At 50.6% G+C, this 14,974-nt stretch overlaps 2 protein-coding genes across 3 annotated transcripts; both read right to left on the reverse strand.

Annotated features, from left to right (window-relative positions):
- Positions 1-1,079: 1,079 nt before the first annotated feature.
- Positions 1,080-4,695, reverse strand: SNAI1 (snail family transcriptional repressor 1). Its single transcript, XM_030503436.1, has 3 exons — positions 4,579-4,695; positions 3,521-4,024; positions 1,080-2,276 (listed from the first exon to the last, which is right to left on the reverse strand). The coding sequence occupies exons 1-3, from the start codon at positions 4,655-4,657 to the stop codon at positions 2,095-2,097; spliced, it is 765 nt and encodes a 254-aa protein (XP_030359296.1). The 5' UTR covers positions 4,658-4,695; the 3' UTR covers positions 1,080-2,094.
- A 4,159-nt stretch (positions 4,696-8,854) lies between these two features.
- RNF114 (ring finger protein 114) lies at positions 8,855-14,952 on the reverse strand. 2 transcript variants are annotated; one of them, XM_030502539.1, is made up of 6 exons: positions 14,773-14,947; positions 13,974-14,124; positions 12,787-12,893; positions 12,067-12,181; positions 11,061-11,168; positions 8,855-10,838 (listed from the first exon to the last, which is right to left on the reverse strand). In XM_030502539.1, exons 1-6 carry the CDS (start codon positions 14,904-14,906, stop codon positions 10,773-10,775), a joined length of 681 nt encoding a protein of 226 aa, XP_030358399.1. In that variant the 5' UTR covers positions 14,907-14,947; the 3' UTR covers positions 8,855-10,772. The 2 variants fall into 2 exon arrangements, with proteins under 2 accessions (XP_030358399.1, XP_030358400.1); XM_030502540.1 differs by lacking the exon at positions 8,855-10,838 and having other exon boundaries at positions 11,087-11,168; positions 11,985-12,181; positions 14,773-14,952.
- Between the last annotated feature and the right edge of the window lie 22 nt (positions 14,953-14,974).

Here is a 14,974-nt window from a genome sequence, read left to right on the forward strand (position 1 = left end):
GAAAGCTGAAAGTAATTAGTGCCCCTCCCCCGCTTCCTGTTGGGAAAAGGAAGAAAAAAGCACACACAAGAGCAAACCCAAAACTTCCTGCCCTGCTTAATAATCAAGTAATGAGTCCAGCTCGGCTGGGAAAGGCAGTTTATGCGGGGCGAGCTCTTAATTAAAGAAGGGCCGAGCAGCGGCTCTGCACACTTTTACAGCCACACACATCTTCCTGCTCTGTAACAGCCCCTGGGAGAGGTGCAGGGAGCCCGGCGCCAGAGGGCTGGAGGGGGATGAGTGCCGGGGGGGTGAGCTTTTATTCCCTGCTTATAAGCAATGGCCTGCAAATGACACTGAGGGAATGCAGGGGGAGAAGAACAAATCCCCAGCCCCTGGGGATGCAGGTGGCAAAACTGACTTCACTATCCCTGCAGCACCCCAAATTTGGAGGTAGCTGGGAAGGTGCAAGGCAGGTGATTTGGGGCACTGAGATAGTTTTGTGATGGGAAACCTATAGGCAGGTAGCTGGGGTATCCCGGAGCACCTGCCCCTGGGTCTGCTCCCACCTGCACTTGCTGAAAGGCTCTGTGGTGACAACAGGATGTGTCACCTCGGCTGCCACACACTGAGTCACCCACAGAGGCTCAGCTCGCTGATGGGGCTTTAGCCATCCCCAGGGAGGCTCAGGAGCCTGCTAAGAGCCAGGAGCAGCCCCAGCACAAACCTGCTCCTCAGGGAGTGCTGAGGGACACAGCCAGGGGTGAGTGCTCCAGTACCCCCTTGGGGAAGCCAGCACTCACCCGGGCAGGCCGGGAGGGACAGGGCAAGCCCATGCACTTTCCCACATGGAGCCAGGGAGATCCATTGCCCCCCACCAGCCTGACCCCCCAGCCTGCATCACTGCACAGCTGCCCCTTCCCCAGCCCTCTGGCAGGAACTGACTCAGCCTGCCTTTTCCTCCCTAGAGGCAACTGCTCTGCATCCCCTCCATGTGTGTGAATGCCACTCATTCACCTGCAGCCGGAGGCCAGGAGAAGAGCAGGAGCCCAACACCCTGGTCCCCCCATCACCGCCACCTCTTCACCCACAAAACCCTATTATAAATTAACCATTTTATTGAATATCAATAAACTGTATATAATTATATAAAAAGTTTCATCAGTACAAAATTGTGGCACCAAAGAAAAAAAAAAAATATATATATATATAAATACCAGTGTACCTTTGAAATGTAAACATCCTCTTTGTAATGGTTCCATGAAAACAATGTCCAAAGAAAGATGCATTCAGGAGGCACCTGTCAATACCCATAAATAGGGCTTTTGGCACACACCTGTCGATGGGCAGCCTTGGGACAAGCCACCATTGTATCGCTGACAAGTGCCTGCTATTAGTCACAGTTCTCTTGAAAAGCAGTTGTTAAGAGTCATATTAACAGGTGCTTGAGTGCATAGCTGCTCTGTAAACAGGGCTGGTGTTTGAAATGGCTACCCCGTGCCTTTTACGGACACTGTTAATCTCGCAGGCATTGCAAATTGTCATTGTGCTGGGGAGAAGCAGCTGCTTCACAACTACTGGGATACTATATTATTGCATAGTTACACCTTCTACAGGCGGCGTATATACACTGGGGGCTGGGGGACATGGCACGTTTTGTCCTTCATTAAAAAAATATTGGTTCTTAAAAGTTACCGAGTGGTTACAGTAAAAAAACCATACAAAAAGCAGCGCCCCCCCCCCCTCCCCCAAGCTACATGGTCGCAGTGCTGGGGCCAGGGTGCAGGTCCAGCCCTGCAAGGTGCCCAGTGCTCGGCAAGCGGGGGGGGCACCTGATGGGGGCTGCGGCAGCAGCGGGTCGGGCTCAGGGCTGCACCCCCCCGAGCTCCATGCTTTAGCACCCACACTTAGCACCCGAGTCCAATCCTGCACCTTCGGATGCCAGGATGGGAGGAGGATCAGGCCTTCGCATTGCACAGGAGGCACCGAGCGAGGAGTGTGAGGGTCTCGAGGGGCCCGGTGCGCGCTGCGATGGTGATGGAGGAAACTAACTCCTACAGAAACTAGGTACAATATAGGGAATTGTGTGGCGAGAGGCCTGGGGGAGCAGAGTCCTCAACGAGAGCCCGAGCAGCCCGTCTCCTCGTGCTTGTGGAGCAGAGACATACGGGAGAAAGTCCGGGAGCAGGTTTTGCACTGGTACTTCTTTACATCTGAATGGGTCTGCAGGTGGGCTCGGAGATTAGAGCGGTCAGCAAAGGCCCTGTTGCAGTGTGTACAGGAAAAGGGCTTTTCACCTATGGGACAAAGAGAAACGCTCCCAATTAACCAGTGCATCAACACATGGGGAATATCAAAGAAGGAGCCATTCATTAGCCAAAGTTTGTGAAGAGCACAGTGAAAAGAAGTGCTGGCTGTTATTGTTCTGAGGAAAAGCCTGGCGAGGTATGTACAGCATTCATTTTGGGGAAAGCCGAGGAACTCGGGAATTTCCTACTCCCCAAAAAAACCTCTCCTATGTGCCACGGAAAGCTAATGTTGGAAACATCTGCAAGCAGCAAGGCAGTTGCACATACAAATGAACACACGATATTTGTCTCCTGCCTGGAGCCAAGCGAGCCGTTTGCAGAGAGGCAGGAAAGCCAAGCGCTATGTGTTAATTATATCATAGCAGGCAGCGGCTGCGAGGCGCCAGCGCCAGGGTGAGTATAGCTATTTCCTCCGCCGAACCCCGCACTCCCCCTTCTCCTGCCCAGCTCGCATTGAAAAGCCCGGCCAGGGCGAATTCCTCCCAGAAAGACTCTTTTGGAGGAAACAAATGCGTATGCTCAATTTGGAAAGCACAATTAAGTCTTCCCGGCTTCCTTCAGCCATCATCTTTAGTACGTTAAGAGGGTGTGAAATCAGTGCCAAGTCACAATTACACTATCCCGCAGCCCCACAAAGGATGTTCAGGAGATGCATTGTACGAGCAGTGGGGTGGGCTGCAGCTGCGGCACCCGGACCCGCACAAACTGGCGCGGGGGGTGCCTGCCCCGCACCCCCGGCACCTGCCCGCAGGGCTTATGAGATGCTGTGGTGCATCTCGGTGTGCTCCGAGCCGAGCTCACCGCTGCTGAGCGGGGCCGCAGGTTGGAGGCCACAATCGTGGGCAGCCAGACCCGGAGAGCCTGGCCGGGAGCCCTTGGTGCAGGCAGGGAGGGATGCTTTGGGCATGGCGGTGCACAGGGAGTGCTCCAGCAGTGCTCCAGTCTATAGAACCGAGCCAAAGCTTGCATGATTGCACCGTGGCCCATGCGCTGGTTCACAGGCAGGCACAGCACTAACAGTGGTGGCACAGATTTACAAGCTGAGCCTTGACCCTGTGCTCGGTTCCAGCCAACAGGATATTTAAAGGACATTTTAGAGAGATGTGCCAAGGGGGTTTGGGAAGCCCTTATCTTCCCAGATAACACCTGGCCCACCGATTCGCTGGGGGCTGTGGAGCTGGGAAGCAGGAGGTGATAAGGGAGGGAGGGAGAGGGGCAAGAGCCAGCATTACCGGTGTGTGTCCGGATGTGGCCCTGCAGCAGCCAGGGCCGGGAGAAGGCCTTGCCGCACATCTTGCAGACACAGGGCAGTGTGTGGCTCCGGATGTGCATCTTGAGAGCCCCCAGGCTCACGTACTCCTTCTCGCAGTACTTGCAGCTGAAAGATTTCCTGGCCTGGGCGTCGCAGTGCAATTGCTTGTGCTTGGAGAGCCCGGCGAAGGTGGAGTAAGCCTTGGCACACTGGGCGCAGCGGAAGCGCTCGGCGGCAGCAGGGGCTGAGGCTGGGCTGGGGGGCCCCGAGCTCTTGCCTTCATCCTCCTCACTGGAGAGCGCCGTCAGGTCCAGGGCAGGGGCCGTGCCACCCCCTGCCTCGCTGCCCGGGCCGCCAGGGAAGAGGCTGGAGAGCAGCCCCGCGTCCCACACCAGCGGCGGGTAGTAGGCACCAGGGCCGAGCACTTCGGGCGGAGGGATGACGGGCAGCGGGCATGTCTCGTACAGCAGCGGGGCGGCCAGCACTGCGGGAGGCAGCAGCGCTCAGCAAGGGTCCAATGTGCACCGGGAGAACAGGGGCAAATGGGACCCCAACCCAACCGCGGAGCAGTTAGACCCGACCGCAGGCCAGCCCGTAGGAGACCCGCGTTCCACCTCAGAGCCAGAGAAACCCCAACCCACCCCATGGGCCTCAGAGTCCCAGCCCACCCCGGGGCAAAGGATACCCCACAGGGCTTAGCGCCCCTACCCGCCCTGCAGAGAGAAATGTTGTGAAAGGAACCCCACCGCCCCTGCTCATCCCCACCACACAGAGCTGCCCATACCCACCCCACAGGGCAGCCGCCGGTGCTGCCGCCCGCCCCGGGGTACGAGGTGGCGGCTCCACATCGCTGGACACGGGAGATCCCGCATCCCATCCCACCCGAGCTGCACGGAATTGGAAACACCACCCCTTCACCCATGCAAAAGTCAGCCACCCGCCCGCTCCCGCATGGAGGCATCGGGGGACCTCGCGCCCACTCCACCCCGCGGAGCGCCCCACCAGGGCGGCCCGTCCCGCCGCGCCCCGTGCACGCACCAGCCTGGCTCTCCAGCTCGCTGTAGTTAGGCTTCTTGCTGGCCGAGAAATGCTTCTTCACCAGAAAGGAGCGCGGCATCGTGAACCCCAGTACCGCCGCGCCCGCCGCGCCCGCTCATATGGCCCTGCGGCCGGGGGGCGGTGCGGCCGGTGCGGGGCCGTTCCGCACCGGAGCCAATGGAGCGGGAGAGGCGGGGCCTCCCCTGGCCCCCGGAGCCAATGGGACGATGGGGCGGGCGCCCGGCAGGTGCCGGCCCCGCGGGTGCCGCGGCGATTGCCCACGGGGCTGCGCACCGGGCTCCGGTGTGGAAACCATGGCTGCTGCTGGTGATGAACGAGCCATTTCTGGCTTGTTCCCGCAGTGTTTCCCATTGCCGCGGGGACCAGAGGATGCCCCGGAGGGAAGCAGGGTAGGGAGCCGTGCGACTGCCCCACGGCCTCTGTGCCCGAGACCGGGAAACCCGCAGCAGCGGGGCTGGAGGAAGGCGCTGTGCCGGGAGGGTGGTCCCCGGCCCCGCACGCGTGGCTTTCCTTGCCCCACCGCTGGGGACTTGTGGTGCAGATTGGGGCTAGCCTCCGCCGTGTCCCGCTGCTCCAGAGCAGGGCTGGGCACAGCCTCGCCGCGGGTTAATAGTCCTCTGAGAAGAGCAGTGACTTGCAGAGGAGCGAGCTGCGTCCAGCACCGCCCTCGCTGGCTCCCTCCCCCAGGCAGGGGTCAGGAGCACCTGCCCGGACATGCTTCTCCCTTCCGCGGGGCAGGTTTCAAGCAGTGCAGCCTTCCTTAGCAAGCTGCCCTCTGGTTTTCTTACCTCCTGCCTTCCCCTGACTCCTTCCCCACAGGCATAGCAGTGTGGGTCAAACAGGCCCAGCGAGGCACACGCTCCCTTCTGCTCCTACTCCCCAGGGCACACATGCCCATGGGAAGGTGCCCAGGCCTTGCAGTGGTGCTGGGACAGGAGTGAGCAGAGCCAGAGTGGTTCCCTTGGCCCAGCAGTTAGAACTCCCAGCCCAGGCTTCCAGCTTGTCCCATCCCTCCGGCTCATGTGGGGATTTCCCCACTGGAAGGGCTCAGGGCACGAGTCCAGCCACCTGCTGCAGGAGCCACGCTCAGCTCCGGGCCAAGACAGCTGCTGGCGGCAGGAGGAGGAACGGGACCTTCTGGGAATGCCTCCTCATTCCCAGCTGGTGCCCGGAGCCACCACTCGGGAAAGGGCCCATGGTGGCAGGTCACTCGTGATCCACCGTCACACACCGCCCCGCCAGCCCTCGCTGACCACACGTTACAGTTTAGCCACAACCCACGTGTAATACAGAAGTGAGGAGCAGATCTTTCCACTGGCACGGCTGCAGAGCAGGGGGCTGAGCTCACTGTCTGTCTTTCCTGAGGCCAGGAACAGCTTGGGAAGCCTGTCCCGCCAGCCACACATAGTTCTGGAGAGATGAGATGAGCTTGTGAACTCTTCCCCTCCAGCCACATGCTCTGGAGCTAGATCCGTCCCTCCTTTGCTGCAGAATTGCTTGTGGCTTCTAGCAGGTGTTTATCTGCCCGGCTCACCCCTGGATAAGCCTGAAACTCAGGGGAAAACATGCCCCCAAAGGCCTTGGGGGACACAAATCACAGAGGCCAGGTCTGCCCCATTTGCTACAGGGGTCCAGAGGTGCAGCATCCCATGGTGTGGGGAGCAGCGCCTCATGGTGAAGGGGGGCAACAGCCTGGGTGCTGCTGCAGGTGCCCCCCCACACTCCTCCACCTGCCACGGATGTGGTTACGCTGAGGACACTCGTACAAGGAACCCAACTAGGCGGTTTTCTTTCAAGAAGCAAAGCCTGCTCCTCTGTTTTTTCTGCAGCGTTAATAATCAGATCTGTTCCAACCACCGCACGTGGAAAAAACTGCTATGTGCTAGAGGAAAAACTGAGATCAAGGGAGAAAGTGACCTGCCTGTGCCTATGAGCCAGAACACCACAGGACAGAGAGCAAGAGACCAGAGGGGAGGGGAAGCTCTGCAATGATTCACCGGCTGGAAACGGCAGTGGTTTCTCAGCACCGGAGCAGTGGAGCCCCAGCGCGGCCAGAGCAGCCCTGCCACTAGCCCAGGGCACAGCTCCAGCCCCTGACCCACATGGACTGGCCCAAGGAGCTCGCAGGCACACTCTAACCACCTCCGGAGCGGAAAGTCTGCAGCAAGGTCTTCTTTTTACTTTCTTTGGCCCCATGGCTACATGAAGCATCTCAAATACCCTGCTGCAGAGCAAAGCTCCCTCCGCCAAGGGAGGCTGTGGTGGGGCGAAGAGAAGCTCTGGCCATGAGGAGCGGGGATGAGGCGTGAACCCTCCCTGCAAGACCGGAGAAGCTCCGTGAATCCCTGTGGAGGAGGACGGTGACCAGCGCAAGACCGGGACGTTCTCTCGGAGATGCAAGACCTCCCTCTGCCGTCGGTGCACGCTGCTGGCCGCCGCTCCGGCTGCTGAGTACACCAGGGTGAGCTTATTCCCCCTACGCTCGGGTTGTGGAAGGGAACTTCACTGCTACTAAAACGGCTTCCAGAAGCTCCACTGTATTGTATTTTAAAGCCCAGTGTCTGAGTAGTAGGTAAAAGCAGAACAAATGCAAGAACTAGAAGAGAGACCCAAGAAGACTGCAGTGACCACACTTACTTTCACGAAGTGCTGAACATTTTCTGGAGTTTTGGGGTAAGAGTGGGGAAGGCAAAGGAAGTTCTCATAGTGGTTTCAACAGTCCTTGTTTGTATCACATGGAGAATAATGTAGTTTATCCCCCAAAAAATCAGTTGCTTTTGAAGAATGAAGCACAGATCAACACAATTGTGACATGAGGCAAAAACCCACCCCAAAACAGAGCAAAACCTTGTCATCGTTAATATACTTAAACCAAAGAAATGCTTTAGGACTGCAAGCACACCCCTCATTTGCTTTTACAGTGACTTCACATAGCCTTGGTACTGCAGGAGAGGTTAATCCTTCTTATGCTGATCTTACCAGTGGCCATCCAAAAGTCCAGAAGCAAGTTTGCACTGCCTTTGCCAATCAGAGGACGTGAGGATCCAGGGTATACCATGAATGCTTTCTTATAGATGGGGTGCTTTACAAGATCTCATCCCCAGTGTAAGGGGACCAGGGGGATGTATTGTAATTCCAGATGAAGCAATGCCTTTGTGTTAGGCAATTAATGCTGACAACAATTTATCAGACCTATTAAGGCCAGTCTTTGACTGGAGACAGATTCATTTAAAAAAGCAAGCTCAACTGCCAGCTTGCCTCCTCCCATTCTGCCCCCCTCCCTCTTCGCTAATTGACCTCCTAAGGCTGACTCCTTGTGCCAGACACTGAGAATTTCACAGATCCTAGTGGCCAGATTGCATTAGCACCAACAATGGGCACTTGCGGGGCTACAAGATCAGGTGCTGACGAGGTGAGAGCAGCCCTGGCAGAGTACTTCACCCTCCTGCAGTAACTCTCCACTGGATTTAGAAGCCCAGACTCACTTGCTCTCTAATAAGGCTTGTTTTCATCACGAGTTTCTGCACACAGATGAGACGAATCAAGGCTATACACACATGTACCTCAACAGAACGCCTTTTTAAATCAAATAGCAAATATCGGTAAGACATACCATGTGGGTGAACACGTTTGTATTGATGTATTTAGCAGCACAGAGACACAAAGATCTTCGTCAGCAGCAGAAGCTTATGGCTAGGTTTATCTCGGATGCTCATCACAGCACAGAAAGCAGTGCCATGAATTCTGTTGCCAAGCAAGCAGGTGCCAGGACATGACTTCTTACTCACACACTAACGTCATCAAAGTTAAAGAAGAGCCAGCATGCATTTTCCAGTCAATACTTTTGGTCTCTATCTTCTGTTACAGAATTCCCAAGTGACAAATTGCTGCAAATCAGACCCAAGTTGTACAGTGAGGGAATGGCTCTGCACAGACAGGGTACAATCACGAGCAGTTTCTGAGTAGCCATTGCTGCAAGCCAGCTGTCAGCTCCTCATTGGGAGCTACCAGAACTGAGAACACAAGGATGTCACCATTACAAATTTGACAGCCAGGGGCATTAAAGTGATGGGAACTGTAAAGGTTTCAACACAAAAGCACGGTCCACTGTTTAAAAGATTTAATGGCAGCCAAAAGTTGAAGTCTCTGCACTTCTCAGTGTCTTCCCTGCAGCATTCCACAGCCAGCAAGGAGCATTTTCAGGGAGAAGTGTATGGACCACAAGGAAGAAACGACTGGAGTGGACATGAAGGTATGATTTTATAAATTAAATGGCCTTTATTTGTAATTCATCTTCAAAAGTCAAAAACACGACAAAGTAATTGCTTGGAAGCTTCTAACTGCTCCTTAAACATTTTATCAGAATTGCATGGAAGTGCACTTAGAATAGTAGCAGAAATCTGGATTCTGGCCAGTGGGTATCACCAAACTGCATTCTAGCCAGAACCCTGAAATCCCCATCCAACTACTAATACGCTGTAATCTCTTTGCAGATCAAGCATTAAAAATAACCAACCCCAAACACAGTACCATTTCCCACAGCACAATGAGACTTCCCCTGCCCCCAAGAGTGAGCTTCCAGTCACCAGCACATACTTAGGGATGAGTCTTTAACAGCCCGTAACAGGTTGGGAAAACATACTAAACCCAAGTTCAACTGAAGTATGTTAGACATCTGGCTGGACACAGGGTTTCATCAAGAGGTTTTAACCAGGGTGCATTTCATTGTTTTAAGGGTAAGGCTATGCTGCAGTCTGCAGAATGTGATTATACTAAATTTACTGGTCAAATAAATAAACTAGTGCTCAATCCTGTGGTGGTGCAGGTCCACTGCTCCAATTAAACATGCTTAAATTAGACTAGACATCTCAACACTACTGTGATTTACAAGTTCTGGCCAGGCGTCTTAGATCCTTAGATCTCAGCATCGTCACTGTGCAGGCTGTTAATTAAAACATTAAACTAAAAAGGAACGTCTATAGCGTAGACTTGAATACAGAATATCCATTTACCATGTACTGGAACTGTCATCCTGCTTTCTGAGTGACATTTTACTTTCCTTTTAAAGTTTTACCTGCAAACTGTACACATTATATGGAAAACACTCCAAGTACAGCTTCAGCTACTTCAGCAACATTTAAATGAAGAACAGGAATTCAAAATACCTGTTAAAATCTGTAACGCAGACAGGTAGTGCTATGCAAGTGCAGTGAATCGCTGGTAAGCTTTGCTACCAGCTTGCCTTGAGAGATGGAAAAACTAGGAATATACATGAAAATTTTAGTTTAAATAGAAAGCAGAGGTATTGAAAAAAAAAAAAGCACCCTTCTTAATTCCCCTATCAGCATAAGGCTTAAAATCACTAGAAAATCTGTTTCAAAACCACCAATTTAATCACAAAGCCAGCAAATATGACTAAGATTTGCTAAGACAGTTTAAAAATGATGCATTTTCAATAAGACCAACATTCAAGTTTATCTTCCAGGCTAGAAATTATGGTCAAAACATGGAAGAAAGTAATAATTGTACATAGAACTAAAATATTGTGAACTAGTTGCTTAAGAGGTGCAAAGTTTTGTTAAGTTTGTAGTTTGAAGACTCATACTAAAGATGTATTTTCCATATAGTTGAGAGGCTGCATCTGAGAATTTAAACACTGGGAAATATTATGAAATCACAGGCATCATAGGTCAGTTTAAATGAGAGTTGGTCTGACAATTACAGTTAGCACCTAGAGGTCTCACTAAGGGAAAACAGAGCTACAACTACACCTCTCCTACTAGCATTTAAGATACGTAAATGAGACTGGGAAGAGAGATTTATTAACTAGGTCAGGCCATTCCATTTGGAATGGTTTTGTTTTTAGACAATCAAAAGAACACAACTGCAAAAGAAACCAGGAAATAGTTAAAGGAAAACAGTTTTGCCTCCTCCATGTTGACTTGCAATTAAGCTTTGTGTGAAGCAAGTAAGAAAATTAGGTTGACGGGGTTGAATGGTATAGACCATTGGTATAGAAATAACCAACTCGGATTTGAAACTGGGGTAGGGATTGAAGTCTTCCGTATTTATGGATGCCTGAGTTAATCTTGGAATGTACAGGGAGAAGTGCGAGGATGCTGGGCATTTCCCCCTCATGGAAGCTTGATTTTACAGTTAGTCTTCTGATTGGTTCATTTATCTCGCAAAGAACGCATCAAAACCTGTGCCATCATATCATCTTCATCAGCATCATAATCCTGTGAACAAAAGGGACAGAAATTCCTTTACTACAACAGCCATGCTGGTTAATACACCACCATATAAGACGAGAAAAAACCTGTCTTTTCCTTTGACTTGCCAATAATCCAATTTCTCTCACGATACCCTCTGCAAGGATGAGATTTCACAGTAGTGGCTATGTAAAAAAGCTGAGGTTTAGGAGCCATGAGGCTGTATTCCAAGGGTGAGGAAACACATACCACAAAAGTATCATACGAAAAGCGATGTCGTCTTTGAAGGTGCTCCATGAAGTTAGCACTCCTGTAATTTGGATCTCCCCATGGCATTGAGGCACAAATTGGGCAAACCTTCAAGAAAAACCCAAAAAAGCCAATTAAGCCTCAATGGTTAAGTGTTTTGACATTTACAGTAGGAAGGGCAGGACAGACATAGCACGGAAGACCGAAGTTTGAGGTTTGTGATAATTGCTATTCTATATGCACAATGATGTCAAATAGTTTACTGGGATACCTAATACAAAAGCCTCAGATAATCCCAAATAATTAACTAATGTTTTAGATGTCTCCCTACATTCTGAAAACCAGAATTCACTACAGCAGTTTGCTTTAGAAGATTTCAGCCTTCATTTCTCAGTAACAGAAGAGTTTCCTTGACCTCCTTTGCTAAGATCACTTCTCTCCAAGAGAAAAAAAGGACCTTTTTCCTAAATAATTTGGAATTCCAAAAAAAGCTTTCCAGAAATATGAACGTTTCATATGAACGTTTCAAATTCAGTTCCACGTTTTGCAATTCCTCTTATATGGAATATCAGGGCATATCGGCAGATAAAGATGACTAGAATGATGTACTGTTTTTTGTAAGCATTTTTACCTGCAGTTTATAGTATCTTGCTGAAAACACCAGAGGGGAAAATTAAATGTTTGCCTGTTTCTTGAAATTGTATTTTATTAACTTATGTTTGCTACTGTGCTTAATTAACTTCAAATGTCTGCCATTTTTCACAGAAGAAAGGAGGAGGATGTCACCTAGCTGCAATAGGAATAGAGAGTAGTCACCTCCAGAGAATGTGCTGAAACCCAGCATTAAAATCATGTGCAAGTTAAATGTATGAACAGCATACCCGCATTTGACTTGAACAGGAATAATTATAAACATGTACTTAACTTCAAGAGTCTCTAATTCATTGTTTCAAAGGGATTTAAGACTAGACTTCATTGCAATTCTTGCACCAAGACTTTTTATTACCACTTGTTTTGCATCCATGCTGTGCAATGTTTTGCAGTGCTCAACTAGTCCTTCTTGATCAAAGTTTTTCTCGCTGCAATACGGGCAAGGAAAGGTAAAGCGATTTGGGAAGTTCCTGGTTGGGGGAGAAAAAGAGGTTATTTATCACTGTAAGTAAGTTAAAAGTAAGAACTTTAGGATTCAATACTCAAAAATCACCAGCTCTTAAGAATATGAATTATTTAAAGCAATAACCTTATTCTATACAATTAATCCAAGCTAATTTTAACAGTCTGTAAATTCCTAACAATAGTTTAAGGAACTCTTAATATCATCCAGATTTACATAGAATGATAGTTTTCTACAAATGTTGCCATTTATCACCCTTTTTTTAAATGCACAGGGTACCACCCAATATGCTACAACGCAGATGAGTGCCCTACAGTTCATTCCAACTTCCCTTCATTGTAAGTTACTATAATTAAGAGACAGAAAGATAAAGGTTTTATTTAAAAAATAGCTACTTTTACTGAGTGCCCTGATCTTAAAGATGTTTTGTGCACAGACCACAGCAAAAAGCAGAATAGCTTGCCTGTGCACAGTCAGTTGCAGGATTAAGGCTTAGTTTTTCACTATGGGAAAGGATTAAAATGATTAATGCCCAAACTGAGCAAAGAGGTGAGGTCTGCTTTTACTTCTTTGACAAAAAATTACAAGTATTTCCAGAGAAGAGCTACTTACCTGGTGTTGTGAAGTGGTTCTTTTGTTACAGCTTTCACACCTTCCATGATGTAATTCTGGTACTTTGAACAAGAAGCTGCATGGCTGCGCATCTTTGAGAGGTACATCTGTGCAGGCAACAGTTGCAGAGCAAGGTTAATTGAAACTACTTGCAGTTACTGCTACAGTTTTAAGTAGTAACACGTAAAACAAAGCAGCTTTCTGCAGACAGTGTTGAAGCAGGAAAACCCGAACACTTCAGCTGGCCAGGCGGAAAGCTTTGAGATTACAGATTAGTTAATCTGTAACTCTGCGGCCTGTAACATCTGACAAAAACAATGCTGTTCAGGACAGCAGTTTTCTTAACCTCTAGTATAGTGTTGTCTTGTCTGGGCTTAAACCACGACAAGCGTATATATACATAAAAATTGCTTCATCTAAAGCAAGTTTACCTGGTCTATGACAGTATATGGAAAATAATTTGGCTTTAAGTACAGATCTTGGTGTAGATTGATTGCTATTCGTTCAATCCCATTAACAAAAATTAATTAAGGCACTACAGTTTTCTATCAGCTGGGATGAAGACGCTACCCAGAAACAGAGTGAAATTAACTGAACTCTTACCCTCACCTTAGTGTGCCTAATTATCTTCTTGTTGTTTTGCCATCTGCTAAGATATTTTCTTATATACTCAATTAACACTAAGAAGCCCAAGCTTACAAAGAGAAAGGAACTATCAGGAAGGATGCTGTACAGGGATTCAACATGCAGGATGCTAACAACCAACCATATGGAATACACAAACCATATAAGACAACTTTGACTCATAACCATTTCAAACAAAGCAAATAAGTTTATGTTTAAGAGCCAAAGAGATCACTACCTAAACCCCACGTCCACTGTTTAATTACAATGTCCATCCCACAGAGACATGCTCACAGAAGCAACTTCTGAACCAGTATTTTACTCTTATTTTAAAACCACTACCTTTCATCTGGAATTCACTTCCCGAAGAGGTCAACGATAAAAAAACATGGAAAGAAAGTCAACATTTGGGTGCTGCCTATATAAAATATCTCTAGCACTTATCAGAACAAGCATTTCAACCTGATTCTGCAGAAAGCTGAAGAGCAAGCACTTTATTTCCCTCTAAGCAGCACGGCTGAGCAGGCACACCTCATGCACTTTATTTCCAAATACTTTCATACTTTTTTATTGCAGCCATTGCAAGTGGTTTCTGTCGTTTCAATTTGCTTTTCCAAGTCCAGAGCTCTGCTCCCAGGCGACAGGGTACTGCGGCACACACCACACACGGGCTTTTTTGGCTTAAGACACTCCTGCAGGCACGGAGTGCAGAAGCTGGGGTGGGAGAAGAAGAGCAGGTGGTGAGAACAGCCCTCCTGGACACCCAGCATAAGCATCCTGAGCCCTTCCATGCCTTCTGTGCTAAGTGATAATGGAATCTCAAGAACCTACGCCTAATAAACCAGCAGCCCGGTGACATTTGTGCGTGCAGAGAGGAGGAGGGTTCTAGGTCATAATGCTCAAATTTTGGACAATGCTCTTTCCGCTCCCCCCTTTTCCACATCTTTCCGAAGGGAACTGTAAGTGAAAGACTATTAGCCTTCTTCCTCCCTTTCATGCAAGCTCCAGGCCACTCATAAGACGCTGCTGAGAAGCAAAGCGACCAGCACAGCCCCCTTCTCCTCAGCCAGCGCCGCTTCACCCCATTGCCCCCGCCGGGATCCTGCCCCCGCCGGGATCCAGCCCCCGCCGGGATCCAGCCCCCGCCGCGCAGGCAGCGGCCTTGCCCACCCTGCTCCCGAGGGAGCGACACGGAGCGTTGGGAGCAACCGATCCGCGGCTCTCCCCGGAGGCCCCGCAGCCCTGACCCGAGGGGTGCAGCTGCGGGCGCGGCTCCCGCTCCCCTCTTGCCGAGAGGGCCCCAAACCACCTCAGCACCCCCCCCCCCCCCCGCTCCTCGAACCCCGCCGGTCAGCCGCTCACACGTGTCCGCAGGGCACGCGCACCGGGCTCTCGTACACCTCCAGGCACACGGGGCAGGTGAAGCGGGACAGCGGATCGTGCCGCTCCGGGGAGCGCGATGAGGACGCACCGGCACCGCCGGCGGCCACCGCCATCTTCCCGCCGCCGCCGCCGCCGCGCCCGGCACCCGCGGAGCAGCCCGTGCGCAGGCGCCGCACCGCCC

The sequence above is a fragment of the Strigops habroptila genome, chromosome 13, assembly GCF_004027225.2.
Source record: "Strigops habroptila isolate Jane chromosome 13, bStrHab1.2.pri, whole genome shotgun sequence".
Taxonomy (NCBI): Eukaryota; Metazoa; Chordata; class Aves; order Psittaciformes; family Psittacidae; genus Strigops; species Strigops habroptila.

Coding starts and splice junctions, on each gene's coding strand:
- RNF114 (XM_030502539.1), bottom strand. CDS start 14,906: ATGGCGGTGGCCGCCGGCGGTGCCGGTGCGTCCTCATCGCGCTCCCCG. Junction 12,894..13,973: donor GCAATGGCTGCAATAAAAAA/GTATGAAAGTAT, acceptor TTGCCTGCACAG/ATGTACCTCTCAAAGATGCG. Junction 11,169..12,066: donor GCATGGATGCAAAACAAGTG/GTAATAAAAAGT, acceptor TTTTTCTTGAAG/GTTTGCCCAATTTGTGCCTC.
- SNAI1 (XM_030503436.1), bottom strand. CDS start 4,657: ATGCCGCGCTCCTTTCTGGTGAAGAAGCATTTCTCGGCCAGCAAGAAG. Junction 4,025..4,578: donor CGAGCTGGAGAGCCAGGCTG/GTGCGTGCACGG, acceptor TGCCTCCCGCAG/TGCTGGCCGCCCCGCTGCTG. Junction 2,277..3,520: donor CCACATCCGGACACACACCG/GTAATGCTGGCT, acceptor TTTGTCCCATAG/GTGAAAAGCCCTTTTCCTGT.